The 15,997-nt window shown below is 37.4% G+C and overlaps 1 protein-coding gene across 3 annotated transcripts in view; it reads right to left on the bottom strand.

Annotated features, from left to right (window-relative positions):
* SUV420H1 (suppressor of variegation 4-20 homolog 1 (Drosophila)) overlaps positions 1 to 15,597 on the bottom strand; it is a 36,151-nt gene extending 20,554 nt beyond the window's left edge. The window contains exons 1-3 of one of the 3 annotated variants that reach the window (XM_012665626.1): positions 15,360 to 15,597; positions 6,903 to 7,050; positions 3,304 to 3,372 (exon numbers count right to left, since the gene is read on the bottom strand). In XM_012665626.1, the coding sequence (XP_012521080.1) occupies positions 3,304 to 3,372; positions 6,903 to 7,050; positions 15,360 to 15,519 (377 nt within the window). In that variant the 5' untranslated portion in view covers positions 15,520 to 15,597. Of the gene's footprint in view, positions 1 to 2,627; positions 2,671 to 3,303; positions 3,373 to 6,902; positions 7,051 to 15,359 lie in introns of those variants that run through there. The other 2 variants (XM_012665627.1, XM_012665628.1) reach the window with 2 other exon arrangements.
* Positions 15,598 to 15,997: the final 400 nt, after the last annotated feature.

The raw sequence follows: 15,997 nt of genomic DNA, 5'->3' as shown, positions 1-15,997 counted from the left end.
AAATAAAAAATAAAATTGCACATCTCGTAAACCTGAAAATGCTAAAACTGAAATAAGATCTAGTACAAACTCCAGCAAAGGAAACATTCAGAATTTTTTTTCTAGAGAAGCTATCACAAATGTATTCATAACATTTCAGTAAAGATTTTTAAGCCACAATATTTCATGAAGGAATATTTATTAGGTGGTGTGTACACAGAAGCACATGAAGTGCTGAGGGAAAAACGCAAGAGAGAGAAGACATGGCTACTGTTCTTGAATGGAAAATTTAATTGGGAATAAAAGACATACATGCATCAAATAGTTAAGCAAGGCATTGATATGCAAATACATGTTAATATGGTAAAAATATGCATTGCTACAGCTCCTAAAAGTATAGAAATCACAACAAAGGTAAAACATTTGTTTGGGAAAGTTTTAAAAAAAGCACATTATAGGCAGGAAAGAATAAAAAAGAAGGCACAGTGAGAGGAAGTCTAAGCAGAGGGTCTTAATAAGGCTGGATTCAAATAACTAGGGTCAGCTGGCTAGCAATAATAAAAGAAAGCACTAGAACCAGGAGGAGGGAAGACATGAGGTCCGAATAGGTATATACTGTTTACTGGATAGGATCTCCAGAAGACCTCAGATATATTAATGCATACTAATACCATTAGGAACTTACTAGCTATGGACTCTAGTTTCAGTAACTCTGAACTCTTACCACTATTAAGCAGAACTCAGACTTCAAACACATCTTAGGGATAATCACATGAAGAAACAGACAATGATCTATTTTATTTTCCATTCTCAATCAATTAGTATATAAGCCCTAAGAGACATGAATGCAAGCCCTTTAAACAATTCAGAATGCCTTTAACTAGGTTGTCAGAATATGGTGTTGGAGAACCACCACTAAAATAATCTAAAAGACTTGCAGAACTGGGCAGGCATCCAAACATCCTATTAAACTAATTGCTAATAGCCATCACAATTGATCTTGTCAAAATACGATCTTGAAGAAACCCAATCTAGACCATTCCTGCTGCAGCCCGACACTATGGAGTTATCTGCACATGAAGGACAGATAAGACAACAAAGCAACTGTTAGCTAAGGCACATACTTTAAGCAATATGAACTATGAAATGGGGAGAAACAGATAACCCACCCAAGTTTAAAGCAGTCATCAGAAAAGCAATATTTCACTTTGAGCAAATGCAATACATCGTCCATGACATTAGGTGGCAAGACTATACTGACAGAGCTGAGCTATTAATATCTTCACATGCTCCATGCAGAACTGACCAGCGGGGTTGCTCTATTTTAAAATAAGGTGAAGTTAGGGCTAAATTCACCTACAGCTCTTAAAAACATTACAGAAAAGTAAGCTACATACCTGGAATGAATCTTGGCTATTTTTAATAGGCTTTATGTGTGTTCTACACTTACAGAAAATTGTTATTCCCACCTGAAAATGCCTTTCAGGTACCCTTAGTTTTGTTTACCCTTCATTCATGATGCCAAACAGTTTATATGCTAAAACCAACATAAAATAGTCAACTCTTGATTTAGTAATATTCTGCCTTCCACCTTTCCTGTGTTGACTTTTGTTTCTGCTTTTCTGACTTTATTGCCTCAAACACAAATAAAACTTCCAAAACTATCCCCTGCTACCAGCTAGGAAGAACCTCTATTTCACTTTGAACGTAATTTCCTGTTCCAAAAGTGTTAAAACTTACTGTCACAGTTGGCTGCTATAGGCATGAAATGATAGTTAGGAAAAGGAGGAAGAAAATGGTTATGGGTGCAGATAGGCAGAACAGACAGTTGTTTTCCATAATATATAAAAATCACCTGGCTGACAGCTCAAGTCAAACCCCATTATAACAAATAGCATGGGAAATAAAAATTAAGATGGTTAACAGCTATTAGGGCCAGAGCAAAATCCACTGAGGACCTTAGAAGAAAATAATTTTCTATTTTGAACAGAAAAATATCCTCTCTTTTCTCCTTAACCATAATCACTCTAAATATCCCATACAACCTACATTAAGCTATCTTTACGCTGTGGTACTTAAAGCTAGAAAAAATTTCACAGATCATTTAAAACAACCCTCTTGTTCCACAAATGAGACAGATGAGGCCCAACAAGGCTAAGTAGTTTCCTTAGGACTTAGAGCTAATTAATGGAAGAGCTGGGACATACGCAGGCCCTTCTCATTCCTGCTCTATTACTTGGCCCAGGAGAGCCCTCTTGTGTCGTTTCATGGTTAGAAGAGCCATCTGACCACAGGCTTGCCGAGCACCAGCACTGAGCCCAGCCAGAGATAGCTCTAGCTTGTATACTGACGATACAGTAGAAGGAATGGAAGTAAATAAGAATTTTTAAATTTAGTATTTGGGGGTGGGGTAGGATGGGAGGGGAGGCAAGAAAAAATATGTATTTGGCATTTCCAAATCAATATGCCCCTTCCTCCCTCTCTTAATATAAAATTTGCTACTTTAAATAAATCAAACATTTATTTTTCTCTTTCCACACTTCTGATCAATGGCTGGTATAAGAAATAAAAAACATCATTTACAATGGCTATTATTAAAAGAGGCAGGAAAAAAAAAAAAACATATGAATTCACACTCCCACACACACCTGTTCCCCACTCTTTCCAGAGACTGACTTCCCAGGTTTTCTTGCTATTTGGTTTTTCTGTTTCCAAACCCAAGAGACCACTGTGGCAATGAAGAAAAGTTGTAGATTTGTATTAGCTGTACTACTGTGCCCTTCCATTAGCATGTACAATCAAGAGTTGACTGGAGGGAGAGGGGAAAGAGGAAGGGGAACAGAAAAAAGGGTGAAAGGGAAAGAGAGGAAGAGAGAAAAATGCTCAAATATTTTTAAGATATAAAATAAGACCATGAGGCAACATAGTGAACACATTTCCCCCTCGAAAAAGTTTAGCTGCAAACTGACAGTCTGTAGATGCTGAGCAGGAGTCACAGAACCACAGCTCTCCATTCCTTCTTGACCTGAAAATAAACAAGAACCAAAAACATACCTGGCTGAGTCCTGCAATCAGTGCTCAGCTAATTCCATGGAGTCCTGATCTTTTGTTGAATGATCTGTTTCTCTTAAAATTACCCTGTTATGGAGTACAAGTGGTTTTTTAAAAAATATAACTATTACCAAACTATTGAAAAAGGTTTGCAAAATGTTCTAAAACTTGTATTTATGCTGACACCTCAAATTACTTAACACAAAAGAACATTATAAAGGCTGAAACAGGTTAGTTGGTATCTTATTATTGTTTGTAATGCACTCTACCTACCTCACAGGGTTGTTGTGAGGAAAACTGTCAGATTTTGAAAAATGCCTTGAGCTCCTCGAAGGAAAGGCGCTATATAAATGCAAAAACAAACAACAACAATAAAAAACTATTTGTATAATTTGTACTTGTAATTTCTAAACAGACTTACAATATTTGTTGTTGCAAAAATCCTTAAAATTCAGTGGTATTTAAGAACTTTGTGAAGCCACGGGCAGACATGGCAGGATAAAACTTGCTAAAATTCTTTTCCTCCCACATAACACAATCTCACCATTGATTAAGTTAGAAGGTTTAAAAAATTTGCCCCCAATTTTAAAGTGATATTTAAAGTGACGTATACATTCGTACCTAACTGTGGATATGGATAATCAAATACATACATTAGTAAAATAAAAATTAGAGGGTTACGGCAGTGGAAAGATGAGTAAGGACTGCACAGGCTGACGTCTGGATCAGAGAAACCAAGAGAAGTTCCAAAGAAAAGGTGTCCTGAGATGATTCGTGTTGTTTTTTTCATGCTATTTCCTGCTCAGCTCACTGCTCGCCTGAGTGTCCCCTCTCCTCAGGATACTATGAAACCTCAGGGTGACACAGACTGAATAAGGGGGGCATTAGTGAAAGTATCCATCTCTTTACAATATCCTGCGACCGCTCTTTGTTTAAAAACCAGAGCCATTACCAACAACTCTATTCTCTTGTTAAAAAGAAGATTTAAGTTTCATAATTAACAAAAATCAATGAAATCCAAATTTTCCCTAATAAATTGAAATTAGTATTTTGTTTATACTATTTCTAAGTATTCATGCTACAACTGTGACTTGTTAGTAAATACAGTGAAATATTAAGATTAAAATAAATAGTCAAAATATACCCAGTTTTGGAAATTCTCAAATCATTAAACATCTACTGTTTCTAAACATTCTTCCTGGTGATACATTGAAAGAAGGAGACGTGAGGCAAAAGGATATAAAAAAGAGAAATTTTAAAATAATCAAATTACCGATGCATAAACATGAACACAGAGACCACTTAGACAAGCAATATGCAGTCAGCTTGAAGAATTAAAACCCGAGATCCATCAATTTTCCAGTCACTTCTTTTGAGAGAAGAGTCAATAAATTAGCAATTTAAGAAGTATTTATTGGTTATCTACTACTCCAATAAAGCATTATAGATTCTTATTTTCTATGAAATAATATCTTTGAAAATGATTTAAGTCATTATTCCGGTAAATTCTTGCTCAAAAGATGAAGAAGAGCTAGAAGGGATAGTTTCATTTTCAAGTAAGTCCATTAAAATGAAAATGCATACCTTTCTCTAAGATTAACAAGCTTCACTAATAAAATTTCTGTGTCTTCTTAAATGGCAGCTTACGCGAAGTCTGTTAAAACGCACATGAACTTCTGAACACCTCTAGTAGAAAGAGGAGGCGCCTGCACTGGCCTCAAGAGCCAGCACTGCTATGAAACCCACCTGCTCTAACCAGGGAATAGGACTGTCTCCATCACCACAAGCTGTTTTACGAACTGTACAATGAAATGTTGCACTGAAAAATATGAATAAATGTATTTTTCTGCAGGTTTAACTTGTTTAACCAGGTTTCATTTTAGATGCTTCAATTTCTATGGGGAAAAAATTTATGTACTAGATGCATTTTAACTTAGGAGTCCTCAGATACGGTGATTTCTTGAGTGTTAACATTTGTGTGGTAATCCTGAACTTTACATTTTATGACTACATGGTTTTAGGTAAGCCCTAGAAAACTACTGTTAAGGAATTTTTCTGTCCACTTATCACATCACAACGAAACTCACAGGCCAGATGGTTTAGGATCCAAGTGCAGTCTGGGAGTTTGCCAGAAATGCAGAATCTCAGGCCCTAACCCAAAGCTACTGAATCAGAACTTGCATTTTAACAACATTCCCAAGTAATTCTTATGTGTAAACTAATTATGAGCAGCAGTGGTCCAGGAGTGTTTCTTTCCTATTGCAGACACCAATAACAGGTAACCTTTCATCCTCTTGACTAAATCCTGGAGGTTCTGCAATACATGAAGTTCTTTCATAAATACTATAACTTTCACTGTAATTTTGACTTAACACTTTCTGAAATGTTTTATGTGCTTCCATAGCTCAGTGTAGAAGACATAATCAACATAATTTTCTTGATGACTACAGGTCAAAATTATGGGCCTTTGCAGTGACACCCTGAATGCTACTAGGTATTCTGTCAAACAGTGATTCGCATATTCACATTTCTTAACTCAGGGAAAAGAAAAAAATGGGCTTTAGGGCAACTTAAATATTATCAGGATCTTTTAGTCTTCTAGGAGGAGAATGAGCACTAGTCTCATTTATGTTCAATGGGGGAAAAAACGCAAGTGGATTTAAAATAATGCAAACTAGATCTTATTTGGACATCAGGGCATCCAAACTTGCTGATTTTCCAGAGAATGGCCAGCCATCTAGCAGGGAATTATTTAAATAATCTCTCAACTCCATTCCAACATTTCACTTCATCTCAGTGACTAAAGATGTATGACAGAAAATTACATTAAAATATCAAAGGCACGTTTTTACCTCAATTACTTCTTTCTAGAATATAATCACTAAGTGAAGCATACAGTATCTTTTTTTAATTCTGGCAAGGAACAGAATCAAAAGTAGAAAAAGGGAACACAAGACTTTCCTCCAGTTGCCCATACTAATTCCTACCTCATCCAACTTTATCACTGACCATCTTTCAGGGTTGCTATAGTGACACCAGAGCGCAAATAAATCCCAGTGCAGGTACGATGGACATGAGAGAAGGCACCAGCATTTGCTCTACCTTCTAAATCCCTGCTGCTGTTCTTTTCCACCAGATTCAAAAACTGTTCGCCATGGAAGTTAAGAGATAAAAATTGCAAAGTTCTGGCCTGTTTAGTGGCAGAAACAATTACGAAATGATCTAAGGGTCTTTTTTAAGGAGAGAGATATTTTAGAGAATTAGAATAAAAGAGGCCTCAGATGTTAAAGGATGACAGATTTCAACATTAATGTAATACTTTACATGTAGAGCATCTGATAATAAAACACACATCTAATTTCTTACCTGCATCATGAATACAAACACATCTTTAAAAAATTCACTCATATAATGATTAGCTGAATTTCAAAGATTAAACATGATGACAAAATCCCCCACATATTAATATATAGTAGCAATTATTTAAAAGAAAAGTCTATAATGAATAAAATAGGGATGTAACCTATTTTAAGTAGGAAACAATCATACATTTTCAAGGTTGTGCAGGATGCCTGTAAAAGTTTTCTTTTAGCTAAGATAATTATCGACATTTAAAACAGAATATGAAGATGCTCCTCCAGCTTTATATTTTAATATAAATGTTCTGAGGTAAAATAAGAACACAAAATTAAAATTGACAAGACTCTTAGAGGCTTGCCTGCTGCTTTTGGCTCACACACAGAAAACCCTTCTGTAGCAAAGAACTTTCCTTTAATGTCATTTTAAATTTTGAGCAAAAGTAAAATTAGCCAATTATTTTCTTAAATTCCACATCACCATCTGTCCCATTCAGGATAAAGACTTAGAATTACCTAGTATTCATTTTATGTGTCTGAAAACCTAAATAGGGATCAAGAACCAAACTGGTCGCTAGGTCATCATTTTCACAGAGCTCCTTGGCAGACATTCCAGAAGATGGTACATAACGACTCTGTCCTTCAAATCCTGAATTACCATTACCTGTGAAAGGCAAAAGAAAGAAAAATAATAAACTGAAAACTACTTAAATTTACTTTAAAAATCTGTAGCTTCGTTGCCCATTCAAGCTAGTAATCAAGAAATGAAAAATTACCTATTTCAATCACTGTAGTATTTAAGAATTCAGTACCTTTTGCATAAAACAGAAAACCAAATGCAGTAAACTACCTCTATTATTGAGGCTATTTTGGTCAGCAGAGAACATCATCAGGCTCCCAAGAATGGGGCCTGGGTCGTTGAGAATCTTTGGTTCAGATGCTTTACTCCTCCACCTCCAAGGAACACTGAGAAACAGGGGATGGGATGTTCACTACTTTAACACAGCATATAGGGCTGTCGCAGATAGGGCTGAGGTGAGAGGGAAATAAGAGGAACATAAGATAGTTTCTGCAGCAAGTGCCAGAATTATACATCTCAAGTACCAAAAGGAATCTTGGAGCTAATTTCAGCTTCCTGCTTTTGGACAGAGGAGTGATGATCATCCCCACTTTGCAGGCAACTGAGGCCCAGAGGTTAAGAAACTTGCCTATGATTCCAGAGCTAGGACGAAGTGGGGAAAGTAATAGAGAATAACAACAGGGCTATTTCTAACGGACCTCTGTTTGAAACAATTCTGAATAACTGGATAAAAATAGGGACTGAAATAATTGGGTTTAACTGTGGAAGAAAAGCAATGTAAAAAGGAAAGGAAGGCCAAATTTATAAGGATGAAGCTTCGTCAGTGCTGATTAAGTTTGACGTATACAACACTGACAGTCTCTTCATGGAATTAGCATATATGATTTACAGAGGACACCAGCAATATAACTTTAAGGCTCTCAAAATCAAAACTTGGAAGAACGAGGCCGGGCGCGGTGGCTCACGCCTGTAATCCTAGCTCTCTGGGAGGCCGAGGCGGGCGGATTGTTTGAGCTCAGGAGTTCGAAACCAGCCTGAGCAAGAGCGAGACCCCGTCTCTCCTAAAATTAGAAAGAAATTAATTGGACAACTAAAAATATATAGAAAAAATTAGCCGGGCATGGTGGCTCATGCCTGTAGTCCCAGCTACTCGGGAGGCTGAGGCAGGAGGATTGCTTGAGCCCAGGAGTTTGAGGTTGCTGTGAGCTAGGATGACGCCACGGCACTCTAGCCGGGGCAACACAGTGAGACTCTGTCTCAAAAAAAAAAAAAAAAAAATCTTGGAAGAACAAGAGGCACAGATTAACCTTCTTTTCATTCACTCTTTCAAAAAACAAAATAAACACATGTAAGTTCCTGCCAAGGGTAGACACATGATTTTGCAATCAAATTATTTGCAAATATTGCAATTATTAGATATGTGAAAAACTATCAGAGTTGTTGTATTTTCTATAACAGCTTCGTGGAAATATAATTCACATGCCATACAATTCACCCATTTAGTGTACAAGTCAATGTTTTTTAACGTATTCATAGTCATTCAACCATGACCCCTAAAAGAAACCCCATATCCATTAGTAGTCTCTACCCCTTCCTCTCTCCTGCACAACCCCTGGGAACCATGAATCTACTTTCTGCTTCTATGGATTTGCCCATTCTGAAAATTTCATATAGATGGAATCATATAATGTAACCTTTTGTAACTGGCTTCTTTCAATTAGCATAATGTTTTCAAGGTTCATCCATACATCAGTACTTCATCTCTTACTATGGTCAATTCATATGCCATTATATGGCTATACACCATGTTTTGTTTGTCCATTCATCTACTGGTGGACATTTGAGTTGTTTCCACTTTTTGGCTACTATGAATAATGCAGCTACAAATATTTGTGCAAAAGTTATTGTGTGTAAGTATGCATTCAATTCTCTTAGGTACACACCTAGGAGTGGAACTGCTGGGAGTTACATGGTAACCCTATATTTAACCACTGAGGAACTGTCAGACTGTTTTCCAAACTGCACTATTTTACATTCCTACCAGCAACGTATCAGAATTCCAAATTTTCCACATCCTTAACAAGACTTATTATTATGTCTTTTTGATTCCAGACATCCTAGTAGTTGTGAAGTGTTATCTTGTGATTTTGATTTGCACTCCCTGATTATTAATGATGTTGAATGTCTTTTCATGTGCTAAGTGGATGCTTGTATATCTTTGGAGAAATTTCTATCTGTTCAGATCCTTTGCCCATTTTAGAACTGGGTTTTGTCTTTTACTGTTATAAAGAGTTCTTTATATATTCTGGATACTAGTCCGTCATCAGATATATGATCTGAAAATATTTTCTCCCATTCTGTGGTTGTCTTCTCAGGTTCTTGATGGTGTCCCTTAAAGCACAAAAGTTTGCAATTTTTAACTTATTTATTTATTTTAGAGATGGGGTCTCACTATGTTGCCTAGGCTGGATTTGAACTCCCGGGCTCAAGAGATTCTCTTATCTCAGCCTCCAAGTAGCTGGTACAGGTGCTCACCACTGTACCCAGCAAAAAGTCTACAATTTTGATGAATTCCTGTTTATCTATTTTTTGTTTATTCCTTGTGTTTTTAGTGTCCTATCTAAGAAGTCACCGCCTAATCCAAAGTCAGGAAATTAATCCATATGTTTTCTTCTAGGAGTTTTATAGGTTTTGCTTTTCCATTTAGGTCTCTGATACATTTTGAGTCACATATGGTGAGATAGGTGTTCAACTTCATTCTTTTGCACATGGATATCCAATTTTCCCAACACCATTTGTTGAGAAGACTATTCCTTCCCCACTGAATTTTCTTGGCATTCTTGCCAAAAATCAATTGACCAAATATGTGAGCATTTATTCTGGACTCCTGATTCTATTCCATGGATTTACATGCCTATCTATATGCCAGTGTATCACTGCCTTGACTACTGTATCTTTATAGTGAGTTCTGAAATCAGGAAGTGTGAGTTCTTCAACTTTGTTATTTTTCAAGATTGTTTTGGATATTCTGGGTCCCTTAAAAGTCTAAGATTGTAAGAATTTCAGGATCAGCTTGTCATGTTCTGTAAAGAAGCTGGTTAGTATTTGGATAGGGACTGTGTTGAGTCCATGGACTTGAGGAGTACTGCCAATTTAATGATATTGTCTTCCAACCAACGAACAGATGTCTTCTTTCCACTTACTTAGGTTGTCTTTAATTTCTTTCAATAATGTTTTGTAGTTTTCAGAGTGCAAGTTTTATACTTCTTTTGTAAAATTTATTCCCCTTTTGGGTATCACTGTGAATGAGACTGTTTTCTTAATTTCCTTTTTGGATTGCTCATTGCAAGTGTATGAGTATACAATTAATTTTTGCATACTGATCTTGCTTGTATCCTGCAACCTTGAACTGATTATTATTATTTTTTAAGAGACAGGGTCTTGCTGTCCCCCAGGCTAGAGTGCAGTGGTGTGATCACAGCTCACTGTAACCTCTAACTTCTGGGCTCAAGCAATCCTCCCGCCTCAGCCTCCTGAGTAGCTGGGATTACTGGTATGCACCACCATGTCTGGCCAATCTTAAAATTTTTTAAAAGGTCTCACTATGTTGCCCAGGCTGGTCTTGAACTCCTGGCCTTGAGTGATTCTCTTGCCTTGACCTCCCAAAGCACTGGGATTACGGGTATAAGCCACCAAACCTGGCCTCGTTTATCAATTCTAATACAAGTTCAGTATCCTTAATCTGAAAACCTGAAATCTGAAACTTTTTGAGTGCCAACATGACACTCAATGTAAATGTTCATTGGAGCATCTCAGATTTTTGGACTAGGGATGCTCAACTGGTAAGCACAGCTGACCCTTGAACATGAGTTTGAACTACATGGGTCTACTTATATGTGGATTTTCTTCCAACTATACCCTGAGACAGCAAGACCAATCAATCCTGTTCCTCTGCCTACTCAATGTGCAGATGACAAGGATGAAGGCCTTTATGAATATCCACTTCCACTTAATTAGTAAATATATTTTCTCTTCCGTATGATTTTCTTAAATAACATATTCTTTTCTCTAGCTTACTTTATTATAAGACTACAGTATATAATACATGTAACATACAATACACGTTCATAACTGTTTGTGTTATCAGTAAGGCTTCAGGTCCATAGCAGTTAAGTTTCTGAGGAGTCAAAAGTTATATGCAGATTCTTGACGGTATGCAGGGCAGGGAAATTCGGCACCCTAACCCCTGAGTTGTTTGATAATGCAATATTCCAAAATCTGAAAAAATCCAAAATCTAAAACACTTCTGGTCCCATGTATTTTGGACAAGGAATACTCAACCTGTAATTTTGTAGTAGATTCCTTAACAGTTTTCTATACATGCAAACATGTCATGTGCAAACAGAGATAGTTTCTCTTCTTCCTACCCAATTTGGATGCCTTTTAATTCATTTTCTTGCCTAACTGCCCTGGCTAGAACCTCTAGTACAATGTTGAATAGAAGTGGTGACGGTGAGTCGGGTGTGGTGATTCCATCTATAATCCCAAGGCTTTGGGGCTTTTGAGGCGGAAGGATCACTCGAGGCCAGGAGTTTTAGACCAGCCTGAGCAAAACCCCACAGAGCAGAGAAACTTTGTCTCCATTTGGTGCGTGCCTGTAGTCCCAGCTACTCAGGAGGCTGAGGTGAGAGGATGGCTTGAGCCCAAGAGTTCTAGGCTGCAACGAGCTATGACAGCACCACTACATTCCAGCTCGGGTAACAGACTGAGAATCAGTCTTTTTTTTTTTTTTTGAGACAGAGTCTCATTGTGTTGCCCAGGCTAGAGTGCCGTGGCGTCAGCCTAGCTCACAGCAACCTCAAATTCCTGGGCTCAAGCGATTCTCCTGCCTCAGCCTCCCGAGTAGCTGGGACTACAGGAGCGAGCCACCACGCCCGGCTAATTTTTTATTTCTATTTTTAGTTGACTTGCTAATTTTTTCTATTTTTAGTAGAGACAGGGTCTCACTCTTGCTCAGAGCTGGTGTCAAACTCCTGAGCTCAAGTGATCCTCCCGCCTCGGCCTCCCAGAGTGCCAGGATTACAAGCGGGAGCCACGGCGCCCGGTTGAGAACCGGTCTCTTAAAAAAAAAAAAAAAAGTGGCGAGAGTGGATATCTTTGTCTTGTTCCTGATTTCATTGGGAAAAACATTTAGTCTTTCACCATTAAATATGACATTAGCTGTGGTTTTTCATAAATTTCCTTCCTTCATCAAGTTGGGGTATTTTCTTGTCCTAGTTTGTTTAGTGTGTGTATTCTAAAAAGGTGCTGGATTTTGCCAAATGCTTTTTCTGCATCTGTTGAGATGATCATGTGATTTTTGTCCTTCATTCTATTGATATGATGTATTACATTGATTTTCAAATGTTAAATCAACCTTGCATTCCTGGAATAAATCCCACTGGGTCGTGTTGTAGAATCCTTTTTATATGTTCCTGGATTTGGACTGGTAGTATTAATATTTTGTTGAGGATTTTCATGTCTATATTCATAAGGGATATTGCTCTATAGTTTTCTTGCGATGTCGTTGGTTTTGGTAACAGGGTAATAAAATGAGCTAGAAAGTGTTCCTTTCCCTTCTATTCTGTGGAAGTTTGTGATGCTATTAATTCTTCTTTAGACATCTGGCAAAATTCACCAAGAAGTCATCTGGGACCTGAGTTTTCCTTTTGGGTAGTTTTTTTGTTTTTGTTTTATTAATTACTGGTTCTCTTCCTTTACTCATTATAGGTTTTTTCAGATTTTTTTTTTCCAGAGACAGGGTCTTACTCTGTCACCTGGGCTAAAAAGTGCAGTGATACCATCATAGCTCACTGCAGCCTTGAACTTCTAGGCTCAAGCAACCCTCCCACCTCACTCTCTAAAGCAGCTGGAACTAAAGGTGCAGGCCACCACATCCAGCTAATTTTAATTTTTATGGAGATGGGGTCAGGCTGGTCTAGAACCTCGGCCTCCCAAAGTGCTAGGATTACAGGTGTGAGCCACTGTGCCCAGCCTCTATTTCTTCTTGAATCAGTTTCAGTAGTTTGCTTTTAAGAATCTGTCCATTTTATCTAAGTTATCTAATTTGTTGGTATATAGCTGTTAATGGTATTATGTTGTAATCTTTTTTAATTCTGTAAGGTCATAGCAATGTCTCCTCTTTCATTCTTGATCTTAGTAATTTGAGTCTTCATTTTTTGGTCTTCCATAAGGTTTGTCAATTTTGTTGATCTTTTCAAAAACCAACTTTTATTTTTGTTGGTTTTCTCTGTTTTTCTATTCTCTAGTTCATTAATTTCCATCCTAATCTTTATTATTTCTTTCCTTCACTCTTCGTTTTCTGGTGTTTTAAGGTGGAGGATTAGGTTATTGACTTATGATCGTCCTTCTTTTTCAATATAGACTTCTCAACTATAAGTTTCCCATTAAGCCACTGCTTTAGTTGCATCTGCTGTTTTGGTATGTTGTGCCTTCCTTTTTATTCATTGAATGTTTTCTGATTTCCCTTTTGTTTTCTACTTTGATTTACTGATTATTTAGGAGCATATTGTTTAACTTCCACGTATTCATGAATTTCCCAAATTTCTTTCTGTTACTGATTTCTAATTTTACTCCACTGTGATCAGAGAATATACTTTCTATCCTAGAGAATGCTCCATGTGTACTTGAGAAGAATGTGTATTCTGCTGTTGCTGGGTGGAATGTTCTATAGAAGCCTGTGAGGTGTAGTTGGTTTACAGTGTTGTTTAAGTTGTTCTATCCATTATTGAAAGTGAACTATTGAAGGCTCCAAATTATCGTCAAACTATTTTTCCCTTCAATTTTGTCAGTTTTTGCTTCATGTATGTTGAGGCTCTGATGTTAGGTGAAGTCACTGCATCTTATCTTAGATGCAGCACTGCTCTGTGCTCTCCTGCTTCTCTTCATCATTGGCTCTAGTTTTGCACCATTCTTGCCCAATGCCGTCATCTACACACTCTGGGCTTTCCCAACCCATCCCTCTGTATTTACCTACACTTGGCAAAGTGTAACCCACATAATGGTAATTTCCTAAATGCTTGTGTATTTCCAAGGATTAAACTAATTAAAACATTTCTGCACTATGATGTACAAAAGGAAGCCAACAGCAATTAGGTAAAAAGCTTAAGAGATGCCCAATTTACTGACCAGAACCAACACCACCAATACGGTCACTACATTTCTCAATTCTTCAGGTTCCCACCAAATGCTAAGGGGTGAAGACAGGATCAGGGTGCATGCTTAATGCAACCTCAGGAGTGAGCCAGTGTCCATGCAGAGGACAGCCTGGTCAGTTTCAGGCCCTTTCCTATTTCCATCGCAAGTAGGAATTCTGCCTGGTTTCCTATAGTAACAGTGACCTAATCTGATGTGGAAGGCTAAGGATAGCCTAGGCCCAATAAGTAGCATAAACTCCTAAAAAGAAAGAAGTACTGGTACAATCTATCTGAAACTGGTACAGTCAGAACTGGTACAATCTATCTGAAACCATAGAAAACCCCAGGCTAATCCAAAGCACTGGGAATAGGCCAATTCCACCACTAACCAAGGATATTCAATAGTGGCTAGGCTAGATTGTTAGGAAAAGCAGAAACTGAAAAAAAATTGTCCTCCTTAACGCGGGCATACAAACGTGGATGACTTTTTGGACATATAGCTACCTAGTTTTACAATTATCCTCAGACATTTTACTACTCTTAGAGGAAGTATGAAATGTGTACTAAACCTCCGATTTCCTGAATTCTCAAAAAGCAGCCTCATCCTCATCAAGAGACACAGAGGTAATAAAGTTAACTTGTTATCAGCAGTGTTTCGCTGTGAGGGCAAACAACTGTTTACCCCGTATAAACAGAGTAAGTATCTACGATTTGTGAAGCTGCTTTCATCCAGTCAGTTCTATCTGTCCTCCTTTCTACTTATGTAGGTTAATAGTTGATTTTATTATTCACATTACTTCATACAACGTTTATGGACATCAGCATAGAAGTACATACTTATACTTACATTGAATATAAAAAAACACCATTTAAACAAACTATAAGAAATTCAGAAGCAGTGTTTTTAAAATTTTTACATAATAACCATTCAGGTATAAATTCCACAAAATATAATTTGAAGTTATGGACAGAAAAGCATGATTAAGATTATATTAAGTATGAAATTTAAGTTTTACATATTGTTTGAGAAAACTGATATGACTTTGAAAGTAAAAAAATTATACTGTTAACTATGAAAATGTAAAATATTGTTCTGATGACAAAAGAAAACAGAAGGCACATTACAAACTGGAAGGAATTACTGCCGCATATCACAATCCAAACAGCCATACATCATCTGTTTAAGTGTATACATACATCTGCTTGACCTCCTTTCGACTGCGCTTTTGCCAGCCTTCAGGGTGTCCTTCCCCGTGTGCTGTAGTTTTGACTGATTCTGCTGATGGTCATTAGACAACTTGCCTCCATTTCTCCTGCCATTCACCACCATGTTCTTGGATTCTCCCAACCACTTCATACCCACAGACAGCCTGACCCAGGTGCATTTAGTCACTCTCTTCTAATAGCTTAGAGAATAACTTCAATGTTCTCTCCTAATAGAAACAAAATACGAAAAACAAAACAAAATGTGGAGGTAAATACACGAAAGATCATTCTAAACAGACCCTTGAGAAAAATACATAACATTAAAAGTACAGTCATGCACCACATAATGATGTTTGTCAACGACAGACCCATATACAATGGTGGTCCCATAAAATTATAATGGAGCTGAAAAATTCCTGTTGCCTAGTATTTACTACATTATACTTTTTATCATTATTCTGGAGTGTACTCCTTCTGCTTATTAAGAAAAAACAGTAACTGTAAAAAAGCCTCAAGTCAGGCCGGGCGCGGTGGCTCACGCCTGTAATCATAGCACTCTGGGAGGCCGAGGTGGGCGGATTGTTTGAGCTCAGGAGTTTGAGACCAGCCTGAGCAAGAGCGAGACCCCG

This window comes from Propithecus coquereli, unplaced genomic scaffold (assembly GCF_000956105.1).
Source record: "Propithecus coquereli isolate 6110/MARCELLA unplaced genomic scaffold, Pcoq_1.0 Scaffold120, whole genome shotgun sequence".
NCBI classification, from domain to species: domain Eukaryota; kingdom Metazoa; phylum Chordata; class Mammalia; order Primates; family Indriidae; genus Propithecus; species Propithecus coquereli.
The sequence above is the reverse complement of the archived record's forward strand: the minus strand, read 5'-3'. Positions and strand labels throughout refer to the sequence as shown.